This window comes from Ailuropoda melanoleuca, chromosome 2 (assembly GCF_002007445.2).
Source record: "Ailuropoda melanoleuca isolate Jingjing chromosome 2, ASM200744v2, whole genome shotgun sequence".
NCBI classification, from domain to species: domain Eukaryota; kingdom Metazoa; phylum Chordata; class Mammalia; order Carnivora; family Ursidae; genus Ailuropoda; species Ailuropoda melanoleuca.
The window spans coordinates 198,654,189-198,681,780 of record NC_048219.1 but is presented as its reverse complement, the minus strand read 5'-3'; the positions used below and the strand labels follow the sequence as shown (position 1 = coordinate 198,681,780).

General features: G+C 60.9%; 2 protein-coding genes across 28 annotated transcripts in view; both read left to right on the top strand.

Annotated features, from left to right (window-relative positions):
- The window catches only part of KIF1A (kinesin family member 1A), a 102,062-nt gene extending 82,527 nt beyond the window's left edge, over positions 1–19,535 (top strand). For 9 of the 27 annotated variants that reach the window (XM_034655571.1, XM_034655559.1, XM_034655558.1 and 6 more), the window contains 13 exons: positions 1,331–1,357; positions 6,967–6,990; positions 8,238–8,352; positions 9,316–9,449; positions 10,376–10,437; positions 10,772–10,917; positions 11,133–11,333; positions 11,818–11,895; positions 12,709–12,833; positions 13,751–13,903; positions 14,480–14,672; positions 15,499–15,617; positions 16,013–19,535. In XM_034655571.1, the coding sequence (XP_034511462.1) occupies positions 1,331–1,357; positions 6,967–6,990; positions 8,238–8,352; positions 9,316–9,449; positions 10,376–10,437; positions 10,772–10,917; positions 11,133–11,333; positions 11,818–11,895; positions 12,709–12,833; positions 13,751–13,903; positions 14,480–14,672; positions 15,499–15,617; positions 16,013–16,055 (1,420 nt within the window). In that variant the 3' untranslated portion in view covers positions 16,056–19,535. The remainder of the gene's footprint in view (positions 1–1,330; positions 1,358–6,966; positions 6,991–8,237; positions 8,353–9,315; positions 9,450–10,375; positions 10,438–10,771; positions 10,918–11,132; positions 11,334–11,817; positions 11,896–12,708; positions 12,834–13,750; positions 13,904–14,479; positions 14,673–15,498; positions 15,618–16,012) is intronic. The other 18 variants (XM_034655575.1, XM_034655576.1, XM_034655563.1 and 15 more) reach the window with 3 other exon arrangements.
- A 6,694-nt stretch (positions 19,536–26,229) lies between these two features.
- Positions 26,230–27,592, top strand: part of LOC100482859 (aquaporin-12B) — an 8,316-nt gene continuing 6,953 nt past the window's right edge. The window contains exon 1 of the mRNA XM_019803686.2: positions 26,230–27,006. Within this exon, the coding sequence (XP_019659245.1) occupies positions 26,400–27,006 (607 nt within the window). The 5' untranslated portion in view covers positions 26,230–26,399. The remainder of the gene's footprint in view (positions 27,007–27,592) is intronic.

The following is a 27,592-nucleotide window of genomic DNA, read 5'->3' as shown; positions in this document are numbered from 1 at the left end:
TCTGGTCCAACCCTGCCCAGAAACCTTCCAGAAGAAAGTCCCCTGTACTCATGCCCCGGGGAGGGAGAAGTTGGGGTGCAGAGTACCAAGAGGTCTTTAGTGTGGAGCTGGCTCTGTGAAGAGCAGGCTGGGGTTGCCCCTGGGAGAGTGGGAAGCTGGGGGGCACCATGGGGTGAGCCAGCTCAGGGGGTCCTCTGACCACCAGAAGGCATCAGAGGAGGCCTGGCGCCCACCCACACGAGGGCTGCCTTCCGGGATGTGGGGACTGGGACCCCAGAGCGGAGGTGGCCCTGGGAGGGATCTGCCCTGCTGAGAAGCCTCAGACCCTTCCTTTGCCCCGGCAACTTCTCGATTCTTGGGGCAGAAAGGGAGTAGGGGGCAAAAACCAAGTGGGAGGGGGTGGGTATTTTCCTTCTGAGGCTCCTGCCCCATGTGGTCTCCCTATTCGGAGGACCGTGTCCCTGAGTCTTCCCTTTGTCCCACCAGCCCGGATGCTGGGGAGACCCTCAGGGGCCTTGGTTCTGGGCTGAGTCCCGGGTAGCTTAGGAGGCTCTGGCTCCTGGCTGGGCCTCGGGTCATCAGCGCTTGGGCTGAGCAGGGCCACCCCTGTTCCTAGAGGCCTGAGGCCCCTTCACTGACGGAGCTTTGCCTTTGCTTCCTGGCGGGTGTGGGAAGTGAGGCTCCCTCAGGGCAGCTCTGGGGGCAGTCAGCACTGTGTCTGAGGTCAAGGCTGCCCTGGGCCAAGGGTAGAGGAAGGCCCATCCATGGGGCGGGACCGTAGACCTTGCCCATAGCTGCTCTGGCCTCAGGCTTGGCTCCTGCCCATGCTGGTACAGCCCCAGGACAGCTCTGACCCTCCAGCCTTGCCCCAGAAAAATCTTGGGGATCCCCCCACCTGGTGGCCCCAGGCAGGTGCCATTCTGAGGCTTGGCGGGTCAAGCCAGCAGGCTCCCCCTCCCCAGAACCTTCCTTTTCCCGGACCCTGGCTAATGTCCTCGGAGCCTTGTAATGGGCCGCTTGGGGGGGCCCTTCTCCCCCTAGAGGCACTGAGGCTCAGAGACCCCAGGCCTGGGTTGAGGGATGCAGGCTGTGCACACGCTTTGCCACGGCCTCGGCCTCGGCCTCCTCCTGCTCCAAGGTCCCATGCTTTGCGGCCTCCCCAGCTCCGAGTGGGCCTGTTGCCGCGGACAGCTTCTCTCCGCGCTGCCCCTCCCCTCGCTGCCGCTGCCCCGCTGCCCCGCTGCCCCGCTGCCCCGCCGCCCTGCCGTCCCACCGCCCCACTGCCCTGCCGTCCCACCCTCACTAACCTATAATTGTTTGTGTTTTGCAGGCAGTTTCTTGATTCGGACATGCCTAGGTATCATTTGTGCCCCTTGGTTTTATTTTGGCCTCTCTCCTTCCCCAGCCCTACAGCCCTGACATTTAATTTCAGCATTTTGGATTTCTTCTACACTCGCTCCCCTTTCCCTCCTGTTTCTCCATCTTCTTGAGTTTTATTTCCTTGGAATACTTTTTTGATTTTCGTTGTTGCTTCCCCTCCCCACCCCCACCCCTCCCTCTTGGCTGAGTCCCTTCTGCCCGTACTCTTGATTTTGGCTGTTTTGGTAGTCTCCTGCCCCTCCACAGACACTGGCTGGCCTCCTGCTCCCGCCCCCCAGTCTTGCCCGCCCCGTGCTGACCGCACCCCCGCCGGAGCGGGAGCAGGTGCCCCCCGCATGCAGGCTGGCCGGCCAGACTGCCTTTGGCTGCGCCAGCCCCACTCCCTGTAAGGTGGAAGAGGAAAGAGGGAGGGAGGGGCTGTGGTGGGCCCAGGACGGGAGGGCAGATGAGAGCCAGCCCTGCCAGGGACCCTCCACGCTCTGCACCTTCCAGTCCTGAGTGTCAGCCTCTCGCCTGGCCGGGCTGGGGGCTCCAGCTGCACTCTGGGCCTCGGCCCCCACGCACCCTTTATGGAAGCAGGTGGGCAGTAAAGCTGTGAAGGGCCCAGTAGGTCTCTGGACTCACTGGGGTAGTCCCAGGTCCAAACCCCTCGGAGGCAGGGTCTCCCGGGCAGGGGACTGCCTCCCCGACTTGAGTGGGGCCCCTGCCCGTGCCCTCTGGGTGCACGGGTCAGTGAGGCCCTCGGTGTGGACGGCCAAAGTCCCTAATCAAGACCGTCCGTGAGACTTGAGTCCGTTCTGAGCAGAGGGTCAAGGTCATCTCCTTCTGGGTCCTGTGGATTGTGGTCAGAGCTCCGTGGTGGTGGTCCTTCAGGTCAGCTGTTTTGAAAGATGAAGTGAGCGTTCAGAAGGTTTCCAACAAATGTTTGAGCCTTTAAGCTGCCCAGAGTGGGGCAAGGATGGGTGCGTGGCATGACGGAGTCATGGCTGTGATGGTCACTGTGGATGTGCCCTGGGCCCTGTGGAGCGGTGGCAGGCTGTGGCTCCTGCTGGTGTGACCCCAAAGGCACGTGTGCGTGTGCACCTGTGTGGTGGACACATGTTTCCAGAGGCTGCTGCACACCCTCCCTGGGGTCCCTGTCGAGGGAACACGGCTAGAAGGGGCTGCTCCCAAATGAGGGGCACAGCCGTGTAGGGCCCGAGCAGGGACCTGCCTCTCTGGACAGTGGGCGGGCTTGCCGGAGGAGGCTGGCAGGTTGCTGGGCTGGCCGAGGCCGTTGTCTTGCTCTCAGAAGGCTCTGGGCCGGGAGCCCCTTGCTCGGATGCATCAGCTGGACAGGACCCATGTCGGGGGCTGTTTCCTTGATAAATGGAAGCCTCAGGCCCATCAGTGTGATTGCTTGGGGGTGTGTGGATGTTTCGCCCAAGTTTGCATTTCCATAGCCAGCTCGGTAGGATAGAAGGGTGCTCGTGGGTCCTGGACGCCCCCACCCCATGCCCGCAACGCATGCCCCTAGGAAGCTCCTGGGTAAAGTGGGGATAATACAGCGTGGCCAGGAGGAGCACCGGGAAGGAATGGGAACCAGTTTTCCTTCTTGGCCCCCCAACTTCATGAGGCCCTCACCCCTGCATCTGAGCAGGGGGCCCAGACCCCCAGTTCCAGATGAAGACCCATTGGCCCCAGTGGGCTTGGCCTGAAAGAGGAGGCCCAGGGCACTTAGGGGAAATGGGGGTCAGAGCCCCAAGCCTCTTTCACGGGGCCTAGCCCTGTAGGGCAGGAAGCCACCTTGCGGTCGGTCCTGGGAACTCTCGGACAGGGGGTGTGGCACAGGGAGGGTCCTATTGCAGATGTGCGGAGTGGGGCAGGGACCTGGGACAGCCTGGCTGTGCCCCTGGCTGTCAGGGCCCTTGGCTGGCTATGTCAGTGTGGACAGGTGGCAGAAGCTTCTGGAACCTCATTTCCCTTCCCCCTCAGAAGGAATAATTTAGCCCCTGCTTGAAGTTGCTGTGACAGAAATGAGATGATACGTGAAAAGCTCTTAGCTGGGCAGCCTGCGCACAACTATATAAATGTGGGTCATGTGGTCATTCTCCCCCTCATCCCCTCACCCCTCACCCATCAGTTCTTCACCCCTCACCCCTAACCACTACCCTAACCCCCTCATCCCCTCATTTCTCACCCCTTATCTCCTCACCCCTAACCACTCACTCTCATCCCTTCACCCCTCACCTGTCAGTCCTTCACCCTTCACCCCTAACCACTTACCCTCACCCCCTCATCCTCTCACCCCCTTGTCCCCTCACCCCCTTATCCCCTAACCCCTTCATTCCCTCATCCCTTTACCCCTTATCCTCATCCCCTCACCCCTTCATCTTCTCACTCCCTCACCCCTCTACCCCACTCCCTCATCCCCCAGTCTCTTCATTTTTTTACCCTCTTACCTCCATCCCCTCAATCCTTTATCCCCTCACCCTCATCCTTTTACCCCTTCACCCCTTCATCCCCTAGCCTCTTCATTCCCTCACGCCTTTACCCCTTATCCCCTCACCCCCTCACCTCCTCACCTCCTCACCTCCTCAGTCCCTTAATCCTCTTATTTCTGCGTTCCCTTCTGGTCTGAGGACGCTCGAACTGCACAGTGGGTGACACCGCTGATCCATGCACAGGTCTGAAATGGGCACAGCAGAATCCCATTCCCCTGCTCTTAGCTGTGGGATCATGCCGAGCATGGGGTTTAATTTTCAGGTTCTCAACAAACCCGTTTGCATCAGGATGCCCACCTGACCTGGCCGTTAACCCACCGTGGCTGTGACACTCATCAAAAGTGCCGGGTGCAAGTCACCACACAGTTGTCTAAAGGTGCATTGATAGGCTGTGTGCAGTCAGCATGTCAGAGTCCCATGCGGAACGACCAGGCACCACACGTCATGGGGGTGGCCCTCTGCCCCTACCTGGCAGCCAGCTGAGACGAGGACCTGCCCCACCTGAGCTCCACGGGGTTACGCGTGGGCGCACAGCCCATTAGATCAGGCCGGGCAAACACGGGGGCTCCTGTGTCACAATCCAAGGGGACATGAAACACCCACCACTGTTGTGGCTGGGGTGGCCACTGACGCTTTTGGAGCAAGAATCGACATGGAAAAAACATTTTATAGCCTATGACATTTTCTTTGTCAGCAAAGCTTTTTAATGCATTTTCAGTTTTCCCCATGTGGGTCCTCACTTGTTTGGGGATCAAGCTCTATGTCCCGGAGCTGAGTTGGGGGTGTTCCTGTTTTTGGGCCCCTGCTGTCCGAGCCCTGTGGCTGGGGGGAATCAGCACAAGCCCCCCACCTGCTCCAGCTGGTCAGAGGCAAGATGGTGGCTGGAAGCTCCCGGTGGTGGCTCGGGGACGGGGTGCCTCTGTCCCCAGCCCTGCAGTCGGCTGCAGAAGGAATTGTGCAGGAGGGCTTTTTCCTTCTAGAGGGAGGGTCCTGCAGGAACCCCTAGGGCTCTGCCGCGGGGCAAGCTGTACCCTGCCTGCTGCGGCGAGTCCCGGAGAAGGGCTAAGGACTGGGAGCTGTGGGCAGGGCTTCACTATGGGTCCTGGCCTGACAGAGGTCTGGATCTGAAGGGTCCGTAGGATGGTGGTGTGGGCCAAGACCGTGGTGAAGCACCACCGTGAGCCCAGGGGCTCTGCTCGCGAGGGGGCCCCTACCAGTATTCCTACCCCAGTGGGCCTGAGAGTCTCTGCACTGCTGGCCAGGCAGTGTTCCCGAGTGGTACTGACGCTTCGGGTCCGGGGACCCCACGTCTGGCTGCACATTTCCCTTTAGAGCTGTGTCTGGGGGACTGGCTGGATGTCCAGTAGGGTTGGAGTGAGGGGCGTTGTGGAGCATGGGGCTCCCTTCCTGGGGTGACCTGATGCCCAGAGAGATCCCGACAGTCCTGTGCCTGCTCACGAGTGGGGTCCTGGTATGGTACCCCTGGCTCTCTCTCTTTGGCTCTCTGGGGGACCGGAGGTCAGCGATCAGCGGTCCCGTGCTATGTCCTGCAGGCTCGGCATCCTCCGTGGCTGTGTAGGTCCCACCTGGGCGAGCTGCCGCTCTGCCAGTTCCCCCCACCCTGAGCACACCTGCTGGCGTCTGGCAAGACCTCCCTCTGCAGAGGCTTCAGGGGCAGGGGCTTGGAAAATTGTTGAGGACCCTTCCTGCCTGGGGCTCCAGGGGCTGGCACCCATGACCGTGTGGAGGCACGGCTGACTGTAGGCCAAGGGCCTGTTCTGCAGGAGGCTGCCGGGGCTGGGGGCTGACAGTGGTTTGGAAACAGTCTGTGGGTAGCATCTTGGCTGTGCCAGGTCCGACCGTGGCCATCTTGGCACCTGGGGCATGGTGCAGTGAAAGGTGCCATCCTTGGCTGTGGACAGGGGCCCAAGAGGCCCCCACCCACCGCCCTACTCCACCTCACATATGAGACCCACAGGCTTGGGTTTTTGGAGAGATTCTGGGTGACTGGAGTCTCATCAGACCGAAAGCCACATCCTAACTTGACTGAGGGCCTCTTGGCCGAGAGCGTCTCCAGGGGCTCAGCGAGTGAGCCTCATGTGCAGGGGGGCTCATTTCTCCTTACGGCCCCGGCCAGTTCTGGCAGAGTCCATCTGTTCCTGGGGCAAGGCCCCTGGCTAAGCCCTGGGGTTTTGGCTGGCCTGACTGGTCTGGTTCTGGCTCCTTTGGTGTGTCCCACCCAAGTGTAAGGGGCTCCAGACGAGATGGGGACCCAGCCCTTGGTGTCCGAGTAGGAGCCTGCCTGGGACGGCCAGTTCTTCCTGAAGGACACACAGAGAGTGCACATTGATGTGGGGGAGCCCTGCTGGTCCCCAGAGCACTGGCATTGGGTTAGAAGCCAGCAGCATCCTCTAGCGACATGGGAGGTAGGTGGACAGAAGGGACAGCAGCAAGTCGAGCCTTTGCGGCAGGCTGCAGGGTTTGGGACTGGATGGCTGACCAGGGTAGGGACCCTCGGGTTAGCCTTCCCCAGTGTGTGGTCAGGGCCTTTTGGAGGCGAGGGCTAGTAACAAGAATTAGTAAGAATAGTGCCCCCTGGGCCCTGCCCTCAGCACCTTGGACTAGCTCCTGCAACCCACAGGGCATCCCCATGAGGCAGGGATGGTGACTGCCAGTGGTTTGTCCAGGAAGCAGGGGACAGAGGTGTCTGCTGACAGCCCGAGGTCACGCGGCTGTGCAGGGGCATTTGTCCAGGCCAGGCTGCAGTGGACCTCCGGCTCTGCCCACGGGCCTGGCCCATGGGGCCTGGGGCGTTAGGGGGCCCCTGGGACGGAGGGCGTCCCTCTAGGGGTCGGTCACAGGTCCATGGGTAGCCGCCTGGTCCCGCCGGGCATGGACCAGAAGCTCTGACTAAGGACGCAGGGGCCGGGGGTCAGAGAGGGCCCCCCCCACTGCCCTGTGAGCCGCCTGGCGGCTGGCGGACACAGCGCACGCCCAGCTCACTGTCGGTTAGCTTGCACCCGGCCGCCGTGTAACGGCGCTCGTTCTGACGTGTCCATCTCTTCTGTGTGTACGTGTGTGTCCCGGCTGCCGCCACCTCTAGCGTTTCATTCGGAAATGATGCTAGGTACAGCTCACGTTTCCCTTCCGCACTCGCTTGCTCTGTCCTCTTCTGCTTTTCAATTTCCTTTCTCCCCGTGCTCTCTGCCAGTCTGGCCACCCTGCTGTCCTCACGGCCCTTCCTCTGGATCGTTGTCCTTGGTGACGTGTATGTGACAGCGGCCCTGCCCCGTCCCGCTGCTTCACCCCGCACCCCTGCAGTGTGCCCTGGAGAGCCAGGAGGCTGCGGCACAGGCCGTGCCCCAGCGTGGCCTTGCGCCTCCTGGCCGCCCTCTGCACTCGTGGGCCGGGCCGGCCTCTCAGGAGGGGGCTGGCCGCGCCGGGGCGTGTGCCGCTGTCCGCAGTCTGTGCTGACGTGTGTCTCAGCCGTGTCTTTGAGGATGCTTGGATGGAAACGGGGCGCAGCTGGGCGCTGCGTGGTGTTGCCGGGGCTCGCGCAGCGGCCACAGTGTGGATCGAGGCAAATTCCCCACCTCAGACGGGATCCTCAAACGTGCACCCGGCCTAAGCAAGAGTCTAGGAGCTCTGCCGTCTGGTGGTTGACGAGGAAAGCCTGCTCCAGAGTGGAGGCCCCTGAAGATTCTAGCATCCTGGCCTCCTAGGGACAGCTTAAGCTGCCCTCACAGGGGATTCTGGGCCACGGGCCTCTGCTCTGCTCACTTTCTTCCGGGGTTAGAGATGGGGACAGGGGGAAGAGCCCACCACCTGCTCCGTGCTAAATGGAGAGAAGCCTGGCTGCAGGGGGTGGAGGATGGGGGGTGATGCCGTCTGCCAGGGGCCACCCCGGCTTCCACTCCAAGCATCCTCCCTTGAGGGGAGGAGAAGGGCCATAGAGGATTTTGGCAAACCCGGGCAGGTTGGACCCTCCTTACTCAGACAGGGCAGGGGGCGGTCCCCATTCTGCCCTCTCCCCATCTCTCACCCCTCTGTTGCCTCCATCTCCTCTCTTCTCCCTCCCTCTCTTCCCCTTTGTTGCTATGTCCCAGACCGCTTGCCTGCCTCCCTCCCCGGCCCTCTCTGCCCCCCTCCCATTCCTGCCTCAGCGCCAGCGCTGTGGGCTGTCCTACCCATCCATGCACAGGGGACCCCCCCCCACCAGTCCGAGTAAGGAGGAGCCTGTTCTCCACACCGCCTGGGCAGCTCTCCCTGCGGCGGCCCACACGTCTCTCTCCATGTCTGTCCGTCTGCATGTCCCCGGCCCACAGGTGTGGCCTGTGTGCCGCCATGTTTTACCTGGTCTCTGCTTCCTTCCAGGACCTTCTACCAGTTCGAGGCTGCGTGGGACAGCTCCATGCACAATTCTCTCCTGCTCAATCGGGTCACCCCGTACCGAGAGAAGATCTACATGACTCTCTCGGCATACATCGAGGTGAGAATCCCCGAAGTTGCCGCCCCCCAAGCCTGAGCTGCTTGCCAAGGGGCAGTGAGGGGGCTCGGTGGCCCTGGACAGCCCCAGGTGATCCTACTGTCTTCTCAGAGGGCTTGTCAAGTCCCTGTTCAGTCCCCTACTTTCCACGGTGCGGCTCACAGCGACCCCCTCCCGCCACCTTCAGGGTGCGGCTTTGCCCTCGGGCTGCAGGATGGCTGCATCCACGCTCCAGCTGGGCTGAAAACAGAGCCTGCCAACCCCACCTCCAGGTCTTGGGCTGGACCTTCCTTCCACGGGAGGATGGGGGGTGGGGGGTGGGAAGCACGGGCATGGCTAGCTGGGTGCAGAACTGAGGAGTTAGGATGATCAGGGCTGGCAGCCGGTGGTACGCGGGAGACAAGCACCCGCCTCTCTGAGCCTGCAGCTCCAGCTGTGATGTGGGCACCCACCTGACTGCCTCTTGGGATGGTGGTTTGTTGGGGAGATGCTGCCAGGGCTCTGCCCCAGTAAGGCCCCGAGCCACACGGGCTTTGTGGGGTGCTGTTGAGCAAGACACAGCTGAGCAAGACACAGTCCGTCAGCGTCCTGGGAAGTCACTGAGAGGGGAATGTGGGTGCGGAGCCAGGATCTGCTTCGATCCTCACAGGCGTTTCCGGGAGTGTGTCGCCTGATCCCATGGCGAGGCAGCTGGGGCCTGTGTCTGGGATCCTTGGGGTCCCTGGCACCAACACCCAGCCCTCTGCAACCCGGGGAGGTAGGGCTCTGGTTCTCTCCCAGGAGTCGGCTGGGGGGAGCAGAGACCTCCCACCTGGGTCTGGGGCCCATGCCAGGGGCCCAGGAAGGTCTGAGGCTGTCAGTTGGTAGCTTGTGTGCCCCCCAAGAGATGGTTAGATGGGGGTCTGGGGTCCAGGTACTGTGGGGGTGCTCGTGTGCCTGAGCCCCAACCCCTGTCCCCCATGCCAGATGGAGAACTGCACCCAGCCGGCCGTCATCACCAAGGACTTTTGCATGGTCTTCCACTCTCGGGACGCTAAACTGCCTGCTTCACGCTCCATCCGCAACCTGTTTGGCAGTGGGAGCCTGCGGGCCTCGGAGAGGTGAGCCTGTGGGTGAGGGTGGCAGAGGGCCGCAGAGGGAGTGGCTGGACAGCCTCGGAGAGGAGAGCCTGCCCATGGTGGGCGGCTGGTGGGGGCACTGCTGTCTGGACTCTGCACGGGGGGTCGCTAGGCATGCCCAGCAGAAGCTCGGGTAGCAAGCCTGCTGCAGGCCAGCCCGGAAGAGAAGGCAGACCGGCCACGCTCCCAATCGGTCCCCTGCCCTGCGTTCCTCCCGTGGGTAGTCCTGGGGCCCCACTCCACCCTCATGGCTGGGAGACCTCCTCCCCAGAGACCTCAGGGATCATGCCAGCAAGACTGGGGGGGCTGGGGTGGGAAAAGGGCACTCTGGACAGAGCCTCTTGCCTCTTGGAGGCTGGCAACACCCAAAGGGGTATAGAATGTCAGGTCGGGGACAAGCCATCCCCTCTTGCCCTCTGACCAGTCACTGCATTCCTGGGGGGTGAGGGGAATGAACGAGAATGTCAAGGCAGCGAGGAGGGGCTTTGCCCCAACAGTAGAGACCACCAAGGGTGTTAGGCTCCTATGCTCAACTTCAGTGAGACTCCCCACACTGTCTCATGGACCCCAGTGTGCAAGACCCTTGGGGCACTAACAGGAAGACAGAGTCTGGGGTTCAGGACATAGTGGCCTTGGGCTGGCTCTAACCCAGTCATCCAGGGTCAACTGGTGAGCATGGGATACTGCCTGCCGGCTGGGCCCACCTCCATGACAAGTTTGGCAGTGTGCACTCAGCAAAAGGGGGCCCGGAGGGGTCTGGGGTGCAACTGTCCATACAGGCCTGCAGCTCAGAGTCCCCCATGCAAGGCCACCCGGCATGGATGTGCAGTGGGACTTGTGCCCAATGTGCATTTGACGGGCTCTTACTGTGCCTGGTGTCCACACGTTCCCCCGTCTTCTCCCCGCAGCAACCGCGTGACGGGCGTCTATGAGCTCAGCCTGTGCCACGTCGCCGATGCCGGCAGCCCAGGTAGGCCTCTGCCCTGCTCTCTCTGCTACGGGGGCGAGGGGCACTTTGTCAGGGAGCCAGGGTTCCCTGGGGTCACTCGGGTCACCTCAGCTAAGCTGCTGTTTTGGGGGGCCCTCCCTTTCGAGGCTCACGTGCTCACCTTTGGACTTGCGGAGCTGTTCTGGGCAGCCAGAGGACAGTGAGGGGAGAGGCGGCACCGGGGGCGTCCTTAGGGGCCACCGTGCTGGATGACTTCCTGCAGGGGATCCAGCCTCCCTCCGTGGACAAGTCCCCACCCTGAGCCCAAGTCCTGGTGCCAGGGCAGGGGTGTGGCAGCCCAGGGTCCCCTTTCTAGGGATGCAGCGGCGGCGAAGGCGAGTGCTGGATACATCTGTGGCCTACGTCCGGGGCGAGGAGAACCTGGCGGGCTGGAGGCCCCGTAGTGACAGCCTCATCCTGGACCACCAGTGGGAGCTGGAGAAGCTGAGCCTGCTGCAGGAGGTGGGCCTGAGTGCACGGACCACCCAGGCGGCCGTCCGCGGGGGATGCGGGAAGCAGGAGGCTGCGGCGGGAGCAGGAGCGCTCCTCTGCTCACTGCCTGCATGGGCGCTGGGCCGCAGATGCAGGACGGCGGCTGCGTGGCTGGACGGCCAGGGGGCACGGTGTGCGGGCTCTCCCAGGCTGCAGGGCTGAGCCGTGTCCTGGCTCTTGCGCAGGTGGAGAAGACCAGGCACTACCTCCTGCTACGGGAGAAGCTGGAGACCACCCAGCGGCCCGGCCCCGAGGCGCCGTCTCCTGCCTCCAGCGAGGACTCTGGGTCCCACGGCTCGTCCAGCCCCTCGTCCCCACTCTCAGCCGAGGGCCGGCCGTCACCTCCGGAGGCTCCCAACGAGAGGCAGCGGGAGCTGGCCGTCAAGGTAGCTCAGGCAGCACCGTGCTGACCCCGGCCCCTCCAGGGCTTTGGTGACTCAGGCTTGTCCTATCAGAGCAGGAGCTGGGAGAATGAGGGGTCCATAGAGGCCCCTTCCCTGCCCCTCACTCCACCCACATTGGAATTTGGCAGCCTTTAAAGCTTCCTCCCCCAAGCAGTCATCTGCCTCCTTGAATACCTGTGCTGATGGGGAACTCATCCCCACAATCCAGAGCTGGCTCTTTCTGCGGCTCGACAGGCTGCTGGGAAGACCTCTTAGACTGGGCAACGCTGCCCCCCCATCTTTGTCCTGGGCCCGGGGCCTGCTCTGAGACGCTTCCCTGGCTCACCCGTCACCCTGGAGGGTGGAGCTGCTGCCCACCTTGAGCTGCTGTGCCCGGCCCTAGGCCAGCCCTCCGTGCCCAGGGGCCGTGCCTATGGCAGAGCCAGGTCCGGGGCACCTCCCGACTGGACGTTTGCTCTCCTTGCAGTGCTTACGCCTCCTCACGCACACGTTCAACAGAGAGTACACCCACAGCCACGTCTGCATCAGCGCCAGCGAGAGCAAGGTGGGCAGTGAGGGGCCACCCAGGGGGCTATTGTCACCAAGAAAAATTCGCACGCCTATCCAGGGAAGGAAATAAGGGTTTTCTTAGAAACATACTCTCACAGCCTAAAGGAGCACCTCTTAGCCAAGGGCCTGGTTTTCCCGGGCCCGAGGCCCAAGAGCCAGGTCTATGTGCGGGGTCCGTGGAGCACTGGGCTCTTCAGGGCCAGGTGGGGCCAGGCCCACCCAGGACCCTCCCTGCTTCCTTCAGCCTGGCCCTCCCTCTGCTGCCTCTGCCCCGGGCTGCTCATGCCCCAGCCCCGGAGCTGCCCTTCCTCTACCAGTGGGCCGTTCTCGTGCTGCCCTCGCCCACCCTGGTTCAAGACCCGCCATGCACAGCCCCCCTCGCAGACTCTGGCCCATCACCGGTCTTTGCCCTTGACCTACAGCCTGCTGCGTCTGGCCTTCCTGCTTTGCGCTAGCCTCCCCTCTGCCTGGAAGGGCCTCTCCCCATGGCTCCTGGTCTGCCCATCCTACAGAGGGGCTCAGAGACCGTGCCCTGGCAGAGACTTCTCTGACCCCGCTGTGGTCCTTGCTCCCTCTTTGGAGCCCAGCAGTCACGAATCCCTCCTGAGGCAGGACAGAGCAGGCAGGGGCAGGCCAGGGGTGTGTGGAGCTGGGAGAGGTTCGAGGGAGGCTGGGAAGAGGGTCTGGTCTGCAGTCGGGATGGGGGCGCCCTAAATGGAGGTAAAATGTGAGTGGTGGCACAGGTCTCAGCTGCCGCAGAGGTGTCCACACTGCGTACGCCCTGCTGAAGGCTCACTGTCCTTCACAGCTCTCCGAGATGTCTGTCACCCTGCTTCGGGACCCCTCCATGTCCCCTCTGGGGGCAGCCACGCTCACCCCCTCCTCCACCTGCCCCTCTCTGGTCGAAGGGCGGTATGGAGCCGCTGAACTGAGGTGAGTGAGCCCCAGCCTCCTGGAGAAGTTTCCAGTACCGCGAACCGACTGATAACAGTGTCTGCGACTCAGGTGCAGAGTGTGGGGGGCGGTGGGGGGTGCACAAATGACCAGGGTCGGCCGCACACATCTAGGGCAGGGTGAGGTGGCAGGGGTCCACCCTGCACCCTGCCCTGGCTGGCACGGCCCCCATCCGGTCCCCAGTCGTCTTACTCTTCAGAGGACATTTGCGGCTGGAACATTGATTTAAAGTGCTGTGGGGACTAAAACCAGGAACGGGTCCAAATAGCACAAAACAAAACCCCTTTTCAGGGGGAAGGGCTCGTACAACACTCAGTAGGCTAGAAGGTGACAAAGCAGAGCCCAGAGACCCATGGCCCGCAGCTGCAGACGAGGATGGCCTGACATCTGCCCAGCCCCCCAGCTTTACTAGCACCGCTGATGCCTGAGCCCTTCCATTTGAAACCCCTCAAGGTCCACATTTTGTTCGTAAAACAAAAAAGGCATCAAGCCCTCTGGGCCTCACAGGAGACAGGCCTCACTGGCCATCGGTCAGGCTCTTTGGACCCAGCAGGTGCCGAGGGCCAGCAGCTCCGTCTGTGTGGATGGCCTCTGCAGACGTTATGATAGCCTCAGCCCCACTGGGCTCTGGGGGGAGGGGCCCACTTCCACAAGGGCGAGGAGCAGAATGTGCTGCAGGGGAGGGGCGGTGGCTCTTGCTCAGCAGATCCGGCTGCCAGCATGGGACCCTCCCCGGCACCCCGGTGCAGCCCTGGAATCGGGTGGCCCGGGCCCCCCAACTCCAGCTGTGGGTGCGGCCGGGCAGCCCCGAGGGGGTGACGCTGGCGGTGGGAGGAAGCCGGGGCCTGGCGAGGCGTCTCCTTGCAGGCATGCAAAGGCTTTGCTTTTCTTCCCAGAACCCCTCAGCCCTGCTCCCAGCCAGCCAGCCCAGAACCCGAGCCCGTGCCAGAGGCAGATTCGAAGAAGCTTCCCTCCCCGGCTCGGGCAGCGGAGGCAGACAAGGAGCCCCAGCGCCTGCTGGTTCCCGACATCCAGGAGATCCGGGTCAGGTGTGCGGGGGGCCCTGCCCCAAATGGGGGCGCTTCTAAAGCACCACGCAGGCAGCTCTGTCCCCACAGCTCTGTATGAGGGAGACAGGCTGGCCACCCTGACCTGGGGCGGGGGCAGAGAATGAGCAGACGGCACGGGGAGGAGGGGGGCCAGGGCCAGGCCCGGGGTGGGAGACCCAGCGTGCGTCTATGCAGAACCCCGGTTTGCGTGCGTGTTTGCGTTATTAGGCCGCTGTCTCGAATGCCCTCTTGGCCCCTGCGGCCGCAAGAAGGCCTCCTCTATGGGGTATGGTCACGTGACACACAGTGACGGCTCAGGGGCAGCTGCAGCTTTGTTTCAGCTTCTCTCTTGTACAGCTGGGGAAACTGAGGCCCAGAAAGGGTGGGTCTGGTTTCCGACCTCCCGGGTGGGGGTTCCACCAGGTACCTCATAGCCCCTTGGCCCTGGCTGTTCTCAGGGCCCCGCTTTCTGACCTTCCCGGTGGCCGGCACCACCAGGGGCCTGGTGGTGGGTGGGGGTGGAGACCCCCCCGACTGCCAGGAGTGCACGGACCAGTGGCTGTCCCCGCCCTGCAGCCCCATCGTCTCTAAGAAGGGGTACCTGCACTTCCTGGAGCCGCACACGGCGGGCTGGGCCAAGCGCTTCGTGGTGGTGCGGCGGCCCTACGCCTACCTGTACAACAGCGACAAGGACGCCGTGGAGAGGTTTGTGCTCAACCTGTCCACCGCCCAAGTGGAGTACAGCGAGGACCAGCAGGCCATGCTCAAGGTGCAGCCTCGGACACGGGATGGGGGGCCTGGGCTGGCTGGGGAGGGGGAGCTGGGTCTAGTCCCCTGTGAGCCCTGTTTCTGCTCTCTGCCCACCTGTGGGGCTCCTAGTCCTGGTGATGACCAGCGCTGATGGGCTGTGGTCCTACGGGGAAGGGGGCAGGTGTTGACCCACTCCCATTCAGGAGAGGCCAGTACCCAGTTCCCTTCTGGGGCCACCCAGCCCCACGGGGCAGGCCATGTAGTGGGCCTGGGAGTCGGCCTTCCTGTCCCTGGCTCTGGCCTGCTCCTCTCCGAGCCAGCAGTGGCCCTGGACATGTGTGCCAGGAGCCCTGACTCCTTCCGCTGGAGGCCGCAGTGCCCGTTAGCTGATTTTTGATTCCCCGCCGTAGGGGTTGGGGGCACGAACTCAGTCTGCTACCCACATCTATGCCACCAAGGGCTCAGACTTTAGCAGAAGAGGCCAGGCCCTGCAGCTGAGCCAGGGTCGCAGGGGAAGGAACCTCGGCCCGTGGGGGGGCGGATGCATCCCGGGGAGGGTGCAGAGCAGCGGCACGGTAGCCCTGGGCGTGAGAAGAGACAGGGTGCAGACTGCAGCGCCTTCTGCGAGGGGGCCACACTGTCTGCGTCAGAGTGGGCCGTGCACGCTACAGAGAGGGGGGCGGCCTTTCCAGCTGTCTCCCGTGGATCTTCTTTCCCTCATCGTCCCCCGTGAGCTGTCCCAGCGGTGCCCCTTCCCTGTGCCCCAACCGGGCCCCAGGGGACTGTGACCCCCACGTGCTGATTGTGGGGGCCTCACACCTTCTCATGGCCTCCCGCCTTCGTAGACGCCCAACACGTTCGCCGTGTGCACGGAGCACCGCGGCATCCTGCTGCAGGCCAACAGTGACAAGGACATGCACGACTGGCTGTACGCCTTCAACCCGCTCCTGGCCGGCACCATACGGTACGGCGCCCCCTCGGCACCACCCGCCCTGCTCTTCGGCTTGGGAGCATGTTTTGAGGACATTAGTGCTTGTTTTGGTGTCGTGGCTGTTGAAGTGTATAAATCCCCGAGATGTTCAAAATGTACGTTTTACCAGGGGTGGGGGAGGTGCTGGCCTTACGTAGTTGGAAATGCAGTGGGACACGCGGCTTGGGAACGGCCAGGCCCTGGCGCATGGGAGCCCTGCCCCTCCGACCCCTGTGTCTCACGGAAGGTGGGCGGAAGGCAGGTGGGCTGCCCCTGTAGTGACAGGGACAGGAGTTGGTCTCTGGGCGATGAGGGACGCGGAGGGGGCAGGGTGTCAGCCGTAGGGAGCCGGCCTCCCAACCATGGCTTGTCTCCCGACCCTCCTGCAGGTCCAAGCTCTCCAGAAGGCGGTCTGCCCAGATGAGGGTGTGAGCCGGAGCCCTCCCGCGACAGCCAGCAGGCCGGCCCCACCCCCCAGCCCTCATCACCATCCGTCATGTCACCGCACCCAGCCTGCCCCCACCAGCCAGCCAGCAAGTCCCCTCTTGGGGACGCCGTGCCAGGCCCCGCGAGCGCCACCTCTGGCCCCGGGGACTGGCGCCACACGACCTGTCCTGCTCCCAGCAGAGGCCGCATTTGTTCGTTGTTCTTTCCGAGCGTGCCCTGGGTGGGAAGAGCTGGGAGGTGCTGGAAAGGCCAGAGGGCACAAGCCACAGGGGCATCGCTGCCGTTCTAATATTTTTTTAAGCATAGACAGACTTATAATTAATATACATTAGTTAGTGACATTGAAACAGTCCACTCAGAAATTAACTATAAGACTATGTTCTATTTATAAGTATTTATTTCTAATGCCTTCACATAGACCTGTAGGATTCGGATGGACCCCGTCCCCCGCTTGCTCCCACGCACATCCCCCAAGGCTCGTAGGGAAGGCCACGGCGAAGGAGTGTCTGCGCAGGCCGGGCACCTCCTGGTGGGCACCATGGGCACACGCCTCGCCAGGCCCAAGTGGAAGCTTCTCCCCAGCCACACGGGCACCTGCCCTCATCCCGGGGTGTGTGTGTGTGAATGTCAGGGGACCTGGTGCCTGGAGTCCGCGCCGTGCAGAAGCTGGCGTGCAGTCTTCTAGCTGGAGATGGCATCCGCGTCTCACGTGGGCCTCGGAGATGCAGCTTCTCCCTGGGAGACCAGGCGACAGGCCCCCGGGCTATGGGGCTCTCCTGGCAGGAAGCGCAGGGGGCGTCGTGTGTCCAGGCTGGCGGGGAGCCGGAGGCTGGGTCTCGAGATGGTCCAGGCGGCGAGGGCTTATGGTGCGGCTCCTCCAGCTGCTGTGAGAAATGGGGTGAGCTCGAGGTCATTCCTGGGAAGAAAGTGTGTGACTTCCCCCCTTTGCCCCAAGAGAAGAGTTTCTGTGAGTCCTGGGGTGTGGCGAGGGTAGCCAGCGACGGGGCCATTGTCGGCAGGGAGGCCTTCCTGTCCTGCACCTGAGGCCACTGCCCTTGTGCTGTTCGGAGCTCTCATTACAAGATCCACTTCGTTCTCTCTGCAGTTTCGACACCCAAGGGCCAGCCCGGACAAGGCAAGGGTCCGCCCCAGGCTGAGAGTGTGGTCAGGCATCACACCCAGGCCAGAAACCCATCAGAGAAGCCACGGGGTGCTGGGGGTCTTCAGCGGCCTGTCCCCACACCCAAAGGCACATGTGGTCTCCTCCTAACTCAAGGGAAAACAGCAACCAAACCACAAAACCCCGTCCCTACCATGGCCCACCGACAGCAGGTTTCAGAGTCCTGGGGGCTCCCGGCCCAAGTTCGCGGCCGGCCGGTCCACACTGTTCTCTGACGCCTTTGCCGGGCCCTACAGGGCGCCACTCATGAACCCCTCACCTTTCCACTCAGTTTGGATTATCTTGTCGCACCCCAGTCAGTGGTTCCAAACCCCCCTTCAGCCGGGGCCGTCCCCAACAGGCGCCCACCTGTAGACACTGTCCCCATTCTGTGCACTGAGCTGGAAGTGTGTGCAGCCGCTTTCTTCCAGGGACGTGTGGGCTCGGCTCCCATACCGAGTGACAAGGTTCTGGTTCGAGGCTTTCCTTGGAAAAGTATTCAGGCCCCTTTAGTGCTGCTTCAGACGTGAGACTAGGCCGGCAGGCTCCCCGACCTGAGCGACCTCTGGCAGTGGTGTCTGGGCCCACCAGCCACACCAGCCCGGCTGGAAGCAGAGACTGTGAGCATGCCTTTCCCACACCCGGTCTCAGGCAGCGCGTCAGTGGCCCCTTTCGCTGACTGCAACCCTCACCCCTGGTGCTTGGAAGGCAGCACTGATGGACTAGCTCCATCACTAAGACACGTGTCCTGGGAAGCCACATCTGCAGGTGCAGGGCTCAGTGGCCATCCTTGAAGGCCTCCAGATTAGGGCTCACATCCCAGACTGAAAGCAAACGTCATCCAGAAACCAGACATTCCTAGCCTGAGACGCAGAGAGCAGGGGTGCGGCATGGTCCAGAGCAACCACTTATTCTGGCTTTTATGATGGCCTGGAGGGCAGGGAGGAGGACCGGGGGGGAGGGAGCCCTGCCAAGATGAGTTGGTTCCCAGGAGTCCCGCCTGCCCGCAGAGAGCCCAGAGGTGCAGGGCCCCGGCCACAGCCCACTCAGGTCAGCCAGCCTGCGGCCGTGGCCTCGGAAGGTCTGAGGCCCTCGCACCCAGGATGCAGGTGTCTGAGGCCAGCCAACCTGCAGAGTACCTGCTTCATGGGGCGGGCTGAAGCAAGGGGGCCCATGCGAGGGTTTCTGGGAATCACCCTAAATTCGGGAGCCTCCACGGCCATGGAGATGCTCCAAGGACTGTTTAATTTTGGCCTGGTGCCGCTTGGCAGTTGACAGGGACCCCCGGCCCCGTGGTCACTGCCAGACCCTTGGAGTTTCTGGGGAGAGAAACCTGAGTCAGAAAAGCTGGTCTCTTCATGTCTGCCCTGTCAGAAGCTACCCACATGTCACATTAGGGAGGACAAGCATTTAACAAACTGGGATGTGGTCTTCACATCTGTGACCCAGGAGGCTGATCTGGGGGCACCTGAGGGTCGGCCCACTGTGGGTGTGGAGAGGGAGGTCAGACCTGGCTATTTCCCATTTAGTGGAGAGGAAAGAAAGATCCAGAAAGCCATGTCTCTGGCAATTTTTTTGTTTTAATGCTTGATGTCACTCATTTCGGTTTGAGGGACAGCCATCGTCACCCAGAGAAGCTCTCGGTCTCCTCCAGGGGAGGGTGAGCTCCTTCTGCCTTGGTCCCAGGAAGGAGGGGGCTAGGCTCCAGGCCCACCGGCCCCAGGCTCCAGTGCATCCAGGCTAGTCCCCAGCGGTGAGTGTTGAGGTCCTCCCAAACGCCAAGGCCACCTCGTTCTGAGTCATCCTTCCTACGGTGCCCATGTTCTGTTCACCCGTCGTACCGCACACACATGCACACACTCACACCCCTGGGTGACTGCAGTGAGGTGCCCTCCCCATCAGTCCTGGTCCCCAGTCTGCACCTCTGGGGCGGGTGTGGCAAAGCACTAGGGGAGAGTTCCTAACATTGCTGGTCCTCTCAGCTCCCTCCCATGCGGGACCCCAAAAGACACCCCCGTTTTATCCCCGGGACCAGGGCCAGCATTCCCCCGGGATTGGCAGAGGCTGTGGCTTCTTGACGGCCTGAGCTTCCTGCAGCTAGCTGTCCCCCGAGTTCCCTGCAGCTTGTACATATGTGGTTGTGTGGCACACCCTGGCCCCCGCACTGTAACCACCATCCTGACGTAATGACTTCTAGTTCCCTGACGTCCTAAACCCGAGTGTTAGGCTCTAGGCTCCTGTACTGTGTGTGTGCACTTAAGATTCTGTCCAATTAAGAAATAAATGTGGCTCCTTATGCAACACAAGACCTGGGGGCCTCCACTGTGGCTTTATTTGTGTGTGAAGTCTGTTGGATGCAGCCAAAAATGGCCACTGGGCCCACATGTCCAGCACTGTCCAGAGACCACACCCACTCGCAAAGAGCCAAGGGCTGTGAAGGACAAGATGGTGTTTATCATGGGGGCACCCACCTGCTTCCCTCGGCACCTGGCTGCACCCGTTTGCGTCGCTCACAAGCCCTCAGGCACGTCAGGCGACCTCCAGCTTCCTGTATGGTCAGCATTACCCCATACCGAAAGCAGACAAAAGTATTATAAGAAAATGAAACTGCAGACCAATATCCTTCATCAACACAGAAAACAAATTATTTTCAAAAACCTTTTACCAAATGGAATCTAACAACATGTAAAAAGGGTAATACTGTCATGATCAAGTGGAGTTTATCCTGGGAATGCAAGGTTGGTTCAAACACTAATCCATGCGATTCACCATATTAAAATAACAAAAGAAAAATCACCATCTCTATAGACACAGAAAAAGCATTTGACAAAATTTAACCTCTTTTGCTAACTTAGCCTTTAGCCAATCAGCTCATAGAAAAGACCAATAGGACAATAAAAACATACCTGATCAATCAAAAGAAGAAATGAAAAGTAAGGGCACAAGGAGCAGTTGGACAAGAAGAAAAGGAATGCTAAGATAAGAGACTTCTGTGCAAATGGGTCCTTACTGATATCAACTAGAAATGGACCAAACGACCTGCTTCTGTCGGGAGAGACAACAGTGGTATTTTGACAGAGAAATCCTATATGAAGAGCTGCTAACTGAAGCTGCAAGGTATTTGGACCTCGTTACAACCGCACATTACGGGGTGGCTGAAAGAAAACTGGCGCTGAAGTGGATCCCATTTCTGGATAAGAGAGAAGAACACCAGGGGGCTGCAAGCATCGGAATCTGATCTCAGGGTGAACGTGTTTACATCGAGGAAGCTGTGTCAGGATGCTGTTTTCCACATCTATTGCTCATAAACAGTCACAGCTGTACGTGGGCACACAGGGAAGAGGGGCCACGACGGGTGGGCATTTAAACTTCCAAATATCGAGAGCTTGTGAGGACTTCCCAGGAGCATTTGGCCTGGGCCAGGCCATCCTTTGCTGATCTAAAGGGCTCTCCCAAGACCTGGGGCATCAGCTCCCACGCAGCAAGGTGACTGGCGGCAGGGGTGAAAACTCCCGAGAGAGAGCCTCTTCCTGCCAACACAGCACCTCCATTCCCCAACAGTGTTCTCTGCAACAGGGACCTGGGCTTCGTGCCTGCAGCTGGACGTCCACTCTCGATGGCTAAGCCACCTCTTCCGAGAACTCACTCGCAGGAAGATACACCCCAACTCGGTTGGACTTCCGTTCTGTCCTCTCCCCTTTGCCTGGAACAGTTGTGCAATCAATCGACCATTGTCTGGAGAACATTATTTATTGGCTTATTAAGAGACATCGTCCTGTGTGCAATTGGCTTGGGAGCTATCACTACTATAAATTATAATTCCCACGGTGGACCTGTGTTAAAAGACAGAGGCCCCTTATGGATTCTGATTTTCCTGAATGTCGAAAACATTAGGAGATCAACTCAGACTGTAAAGATCTTAGCAGCCACGATGCCCTGTCCTAACAAGAGAAAAGCTGAATAAAACCAAAAGCAAGTTTTCGCATGCCTGTCAGATAACTGAAGTCACAGGGCAAAGTGTCACCCAGAATCTGGAGCAAGGAGCGCAGACAGTCCCAGCTGAGATCTGCTTGTGGGTGCAGAAGCCGCTGGGGCTGGAGCCATGTAGGAACACTGGGATGGCAATTTTGACTCCACATTGCTGGAAGCCCAGTGTGGACTAGCTGGAGGTGAGGAACTCCTGGGGGCTCAGGCTTAGGGGGACCCTCACACTCCTGTGGCTTTTACCAGGAGGAGCCCACCAAGTTCTCACCGTGAAGAGTGGAGAAAAATCCCCTCACGTCTCTAGCAGGAGGAGTAGAAAAGTAATCCTTTTGGGCTATGCCCAGAGCTTTCTCCATAACAAAGTCCTGGGGGGCAGGGGGCAAACTAGAAATATAGGGGAGCTTCCTCAACTCGATGAAGAACAGCCAACGTCAAAAATCGTACAGCCAATGTCATACTTACTGGTGACAAACTGGAGGTTTCACCCCTTTGACTAAGCAGGGGAAGGAGGTCCTCTCACCAATCCTATTTGACACCGTCCTAGAAATTGTAGGTGCTACAAGACAAGAAGGGGCATACAGATTGGGAAGGAAGAGATAAAGATGTCTTTGTTTGCAGATGACAAGATCGTCTTTAGAAAATCCCAAAGAATTGACCAAAAAACTCCTGTAACTAACCAGAGATTATAGCAAGGTCACAGGACTCAGAGATAATACACAAAGTGAATCGTTTACCTATACACCACCAATGAGCAACTAGAATTCAAAATTTAAAAAAAAATCACAACAGCATTTACAGTGGTACTGACAGAGAGAGAGAGAGGGCACGCTCGTGCTGGAGCACGTAGGTGGTCAAGTTCAATCAGGATGTGCACAGGACCTGTATGTAGGAAACTACAAGATTCTGACACAAGGAACCAAAGAAGACCTAAATACATGGAGAGCATTCTGTGTTCCTGGACTGGAAGTCTCAGGATGGCTGAGATGTGAACTTTTCCTAGTTGGGTCCATAGAGTCAATGCGTTCCAATCAAAATCCCAGCAAACGGGGCGCCTGGGTGGTGCAGTCATTAAGCGTCTGCCTTCGGCTCAGGGCGTGATCCCAGTGTTCTGGGATCGAGCCCCACATCATGCCAAAATCCCAGCAAACGGGGCGCCTGGGTGGTGCAGTCATTAAGCGTCTGCCTTCGGCTCAGGGCGTGATCCCAGTGTTCTGGGATCGAGCCCCACATCATGCTCCTGTGCTAGGACTGCTTCTTTCTCTCCCACTCCCCCTGCTTGTGTTCCCTCTCTCGCTGGCTGTCTCTCTCTATCAAATAAATAAATAAAATCTTTAAAAAAAAAATCCCAGGAGACTACTCAGATATCGACAAGCTGATTCTAACGTTTATAGGGAAAGGCAAAAGACCCAGAACAGCCCGCCCCACACTGAGGAAGAACAGTGTTACCAGATTCCCATTACCCAACTTCAAGGCTCACTGCAAGCTCTCCAAAATCAGGACAGTGTGGTCCTGGAGAAAGAACAGACAAATCTGTCAATGGAATGGAATAGATCCGCGCAAATAGAGTCAACCGATGTTGACAAAGGAGCAGCGCCATGGGGAGAGGGCAGTCTTTTCAACAACGGGGCCAGAACCATGGGACGCCCGAGCGCAAAAGCAAACAAAACCATGACACTTTTCACAAAAGTTAAGAAGTTAAGTCAAAATAGACTCTAGACCCAAATGGGAAACTCGAGGCTGTAAAGCTTCTAGAAGTACTTATAGAAAGACATCATTAAGAAAATGGAACTGGGGGCACCTGGGTGGCTCAGTCGGTGAAGCGTCCGTCTTCGGCTCAGGTCGTGATCCTGGGGTCCTGGGATCGAGCCCCGACTCAGGCTCCCTGCTCAGCGGGGAGTCTGCTTCTCCTTCTCCCTCTGCCCCTCCCCCCCCTCATGCTCTCTTTCTGAAATAAATAAAATTTAAAAAAAAAGAAAAGAAAATGGAATTGGATGAAAATATGTGTGAAACAATTACAGGAAAAGGGAATTCATCCGGAGTATACACGGAGTATGGGAAGAATCGCTAGAACACCGTCAGGAAAAGATGCCCGGCACGATGAAACGCTGAGGAGCGGAATGTGAGCGCGCAGTGAGCTTGTGATCGTGTCGTCTGCCGTCGGGGAAATGCGGCCCGACCCGCAAGGAGGAACTGCGAGGAGCAGGAAGCGTGCTTCGGTCTTCACAGCCCCGGCTGGTAGAGACACCGTACGTCCCACACGCGGCTCCTGGGCCACACCCGCCGGGAGCGGGGCCTTGTGACCTCGTAAAGCTGAACAATCACCCACCCTGTGGCCCTGGGCACTCTGGGCACTTATCCGGGAAGACTCGCCCATGAGTGCTCATGACTTTCTTCATATTAGTCAAAAACTGAGAAAACATAAGGTTCATCGTCGGGCAAATGGATGAGCAAGCTGGGGTCCGTCCACACGACGGAACTCCCTTCAGCAGTTACAAGGAAGGAGTGCTGCCCCCCCAACAGCCCCACGCGAGGCCGCCAGACTCCGCCGCGTGGCTGTGGCTCCGGTGGCGTGCGACAGTCTGCGAGCTCACGGTGACAAGAGACATCTGAGGAGTGGGCATCTCTGACGGGCGGCAGCGGGGTCTGTGGGCAGCCTGGGTGCGGATGGTCTCTCGGCGTGGCCTCCGTTCCCGGGCTTTGTCCCTCTGTCGCACGGCGTGAAGTCCACTCTAAGGCTGGGGTGCTCCGCTTTGTTCAAGTTTTGGCTGGAAGTTGCGCAGTGTGTGAAAATACAAACTCAGCTCCCCTGCAATGCTCAGTATGAGGAACCGGGGGACTCGCGTGTTCGCGGAGGCATGGTTTGGGGTCTGAAACCACGTTCTGTGTGTTCTCACTGGGCCAGGCCCCACCAGTTGGAGGGTGGAAGGGGGTGTCTGTGTGAACGCTGAGGGAGCTCCGGCTTCTCCGCTCCCAGACTCCAGGTCTCTACGGCTTGCCCGCACCTCTGAGAGGGCTGGGGCCGTAGAGCAGGACGGGACACCCACCCCATATCCCCCCCCCGGACCTGTTGTCTGGATGCTTGTCTGCCTTCCAGGGGGAACAGCAGGCCGAGTTCCTGTTGGGGCTAACCTCGCCCCTGTCCCCCACGGCGCAGGTGCCTTCCCCACCTCTGGGAAAGGTCCAGACCTCAGGATCACTACTGTGACCGCCAGAACGCAGCTCCTGTCCTGCACGCTTTGGACCCTCCCTCCTGGCTCTCAGTCTCCCCAGCTGCACAAGGGAGGCCGGCAGGCAGAGCCTTCGGGTGGGGACAGTCAGGGAGGCAGAGGCCGCCAGAGATGAAAGACGGTTCTCCTGGAAAAGACGGTGCTACCCTTGGGCCTCCTTGTAAATGGGCCCAGCCTGCCCCCAGCAGCCCGGGGCCCAGAGCTGGGGCTCCACTCGGGTCACAGGGGCCTGCGGGGCGATCCTGCAATGCTGGAAGTGACAGGGCCAATGGGCACAGCCGGGACCTTTGCCACGGTCCCCCAGGTGTCAGGCCCTCAGGAGTCAGGTGCTCTCAGGGATCCCCCTCCTCTTGGTGACGTCATCCTCAGCTGAGCTCCTTGGAAGGAAATGCAGAGGATTTTGGTGGGTGGTCCTGCCTTCTACTGGGGGGGGGGCAGCAGGATGGGGAAGGGGTGCGGGATAGAAGTCAAGTGCTGCTGCAGACTGTGAGGCCGTCCAGGCGGGCACAGGAGAGGGGAGGAGGGGCAGAGGTGTCGCCTGTACCCCCTGGCCGTGTCTAGACACAGTGGGGCCTTTGCCGTGCAGGGATCCCAGCTGCCGTGCTCAGAGTCCACCCTCACGGCTCTGCCCGGCCAACTGCAGGCCTCGGGAGTTGGGACATGGGGCGGGGGTCGAGGCTCCCGTCTTCCACTGGCTCACCTGCCCTGCTGATCTCCCCCCGCCAACTGGGCCCACCGTGTCGGGCCGGGCCGGAATGGCCCCTGGCAGTGCTGCATCCAGCAGGCCTCAACCTGGGCCTTCACAAGCGGCCCCCTCCCCTCCTCTCCCCTCCTCCTCCTGACAGTGCCGTGCCCCTCCCAGCCTCTTTCCCTCTCCCCTCCCAGTCCTGGAGGATGGGGCTCAGGGCACAAGGCTCTTCCCCAGCCTGGCAGCCCCTTCCCCTGGCAAGTTCCCCCAACCCCCACCCCCTTCCCCAGAGTGGCCGCTCGGCGGTGCTCAGCTCTTTCCCTCGGCCCAGACTGACCCTCCACCAGGGCTTGGCCAATGAATCCGGCCGTCCTCAGCGACCCGGGGCAGCTGCTTGGTGTCTGCTCTTCCCTGAGGCGCTCGATGGCCTACTGGGGTCAGTGCTGTGCCACAGACCTCAAGTCCCGAGACCACGACCTCCAGGCTTGTGTCCCTGAAGCCTGGCCAGTGTCAGGGACGGAGTCTCTGGCAGAGCCTTGGACTTGAGAGCCATGCCCCGCAGGGTGTCCCCAGGAGGGCCGCTCACAGGGAATCCCTGCTCTCCAGGGAACGGGCCTTCTCTTCCAAGGTCAGGACGTGTGTGGGTCTGTGAGGAGACCCCTGAACTTCTCACCAGCCAGGCTTTCTTAGAAATGCATTTTTGTTTGTCCACCCTGCTAGGCAGAAAAATTAATGTGTGTGGGGTGATGGGCCTGTTTCTGCCGGTTCAACAGCCCGGCTGGGTCACCCGCAGCTGCCTGCCTCCCTCCCTCCCACACACAGCTCCCTTCACCCCGTGGCAGGTGGCCCCCAGCACAGGCAGAGCCGGGGACCCTCACCCAGGCAGCGACAGGGCACAGGTGCGGGGAGCCGCCAGGCTGTGCCTGAGGAGCCAAGAGCCCTGGGGGGTGAGTCACGGAGCCCCAGTGGCAGCTTTGAAGCTATGGCCCGTGTCCAGCACCTACAGCTGGCCGAGGAGGGCAGGGGCCTGGTGTGTCTCACGCCCCAGGGGGGACGCCCGACTGTGCGGCATCCGCTGTGAAAGTTCCCGGTTTGGCTCCCGGGCCGGCAGCAGGTGTGGCTGGAGGCGAGGGCACAGGTGTGGCGTTCGCAGGCGCAGGCCGCCCAGCTGGCTTCTCCCACGGCCACGCCGTCCTTGGGGCCGGGCCCTGCCCTGACGCGTCAGCTCAGGTCCCCTGCTCGGCCCTGCTCCTTGCGGAGCCCCCAGGCCAATGGCCGGTCTGAACGTGTCCCTCTCCTTCTTCTTTGCCACTTTCGCCCTCTGCCAGGCGGCCAGGAGGGTGTCCAAGGCCCTGCTCCCGGGAGGCGTCTATGCCAGCTTCGCCCAGGAGGCGGTGGGCATGGCCCAATTGGGGGCTTGCTGCCTGGAGATGCGGGTGTTGGTGGAGCTGGGCCCCTGGGCCGGGGGCTTCGGCCCCGACCTGCTGCTGACACTGCTCTTCCTGCTCTTCCTGGCGCACGGGGCCACCTGCGACGGGGCCACGGCCAACCCCACCGTGTCTCTGCAGGAGCTCCTCCTGGCCGAGGCCTCTCTGCCCCACACGCTGCTGACGCTGGCGGCCCAGGGGCTGGGCATGCAGGCGGCCCACACCCTGACCCGGCTCTACTGGGCCTGGGAGCTCAGTGACCTGCACGTCCTCCAGAGCCTCATGGACGCACACTGCAGCTCCGCCCTGCACACGTCCGTGCCCCACGGCATGCTCGTGGAAGGCGCCTGTGCCTTCTTCTTCCACCTGACCCTCCTCCGCTTCCGGAACAGTCTTCCCATCTACAGGGTGCCTCTCGTGGCCCTGCTGGTCACCGTCATGGCCTACACAGGTGAGACCTGGCTGCCTCTCCCCGGGGCACATTGGAGCCTCTGCACCCACGTGGACACCCAGGAGAGAGGCTGCAGCCAAGGGGGACTGCGGGCCCCCGGAAACTGCGGACAGCCCTCTCCTGGGAACATGGGGGTGGTGGGAGGGCGGCCAGCAGGTCTGGACATGGTGCACTGGGGTGGGACCCTCGGCCCCTGTTGGCGCCGTCCTTTCTGGCTGGCTCTCTCCATACTCCGAACAGCTGGGGCAGGGGGGCAGCCAGTGAAGTTTCTTCAAGGCCCAGCCCATGCTCTGGTCTGGAAGCTCCTGAGTCCTCTGCCACCCCTTCCCAGAGCCCCAGGTCCTGCTGTTTCTTCCTTCCCCACCAACCCTCTCCACAGGGCTCCCCATGTCTCCAGAGAGGACAGCATCCTTCCATCCTCCCCCCATCCTCCCATCCTCTTTCTATCCTCTCAACCTCCTCCCATCTTCCCATTCCCTCATCCTCCTCCCATCTTCCCATTTCTCCATGTTCCTTCCATCCTCCCATCCTCCTCCCATCCTCCCCCATCCTCCCCCATCCTCCCATCCTTCCCCCATCCTCCCCC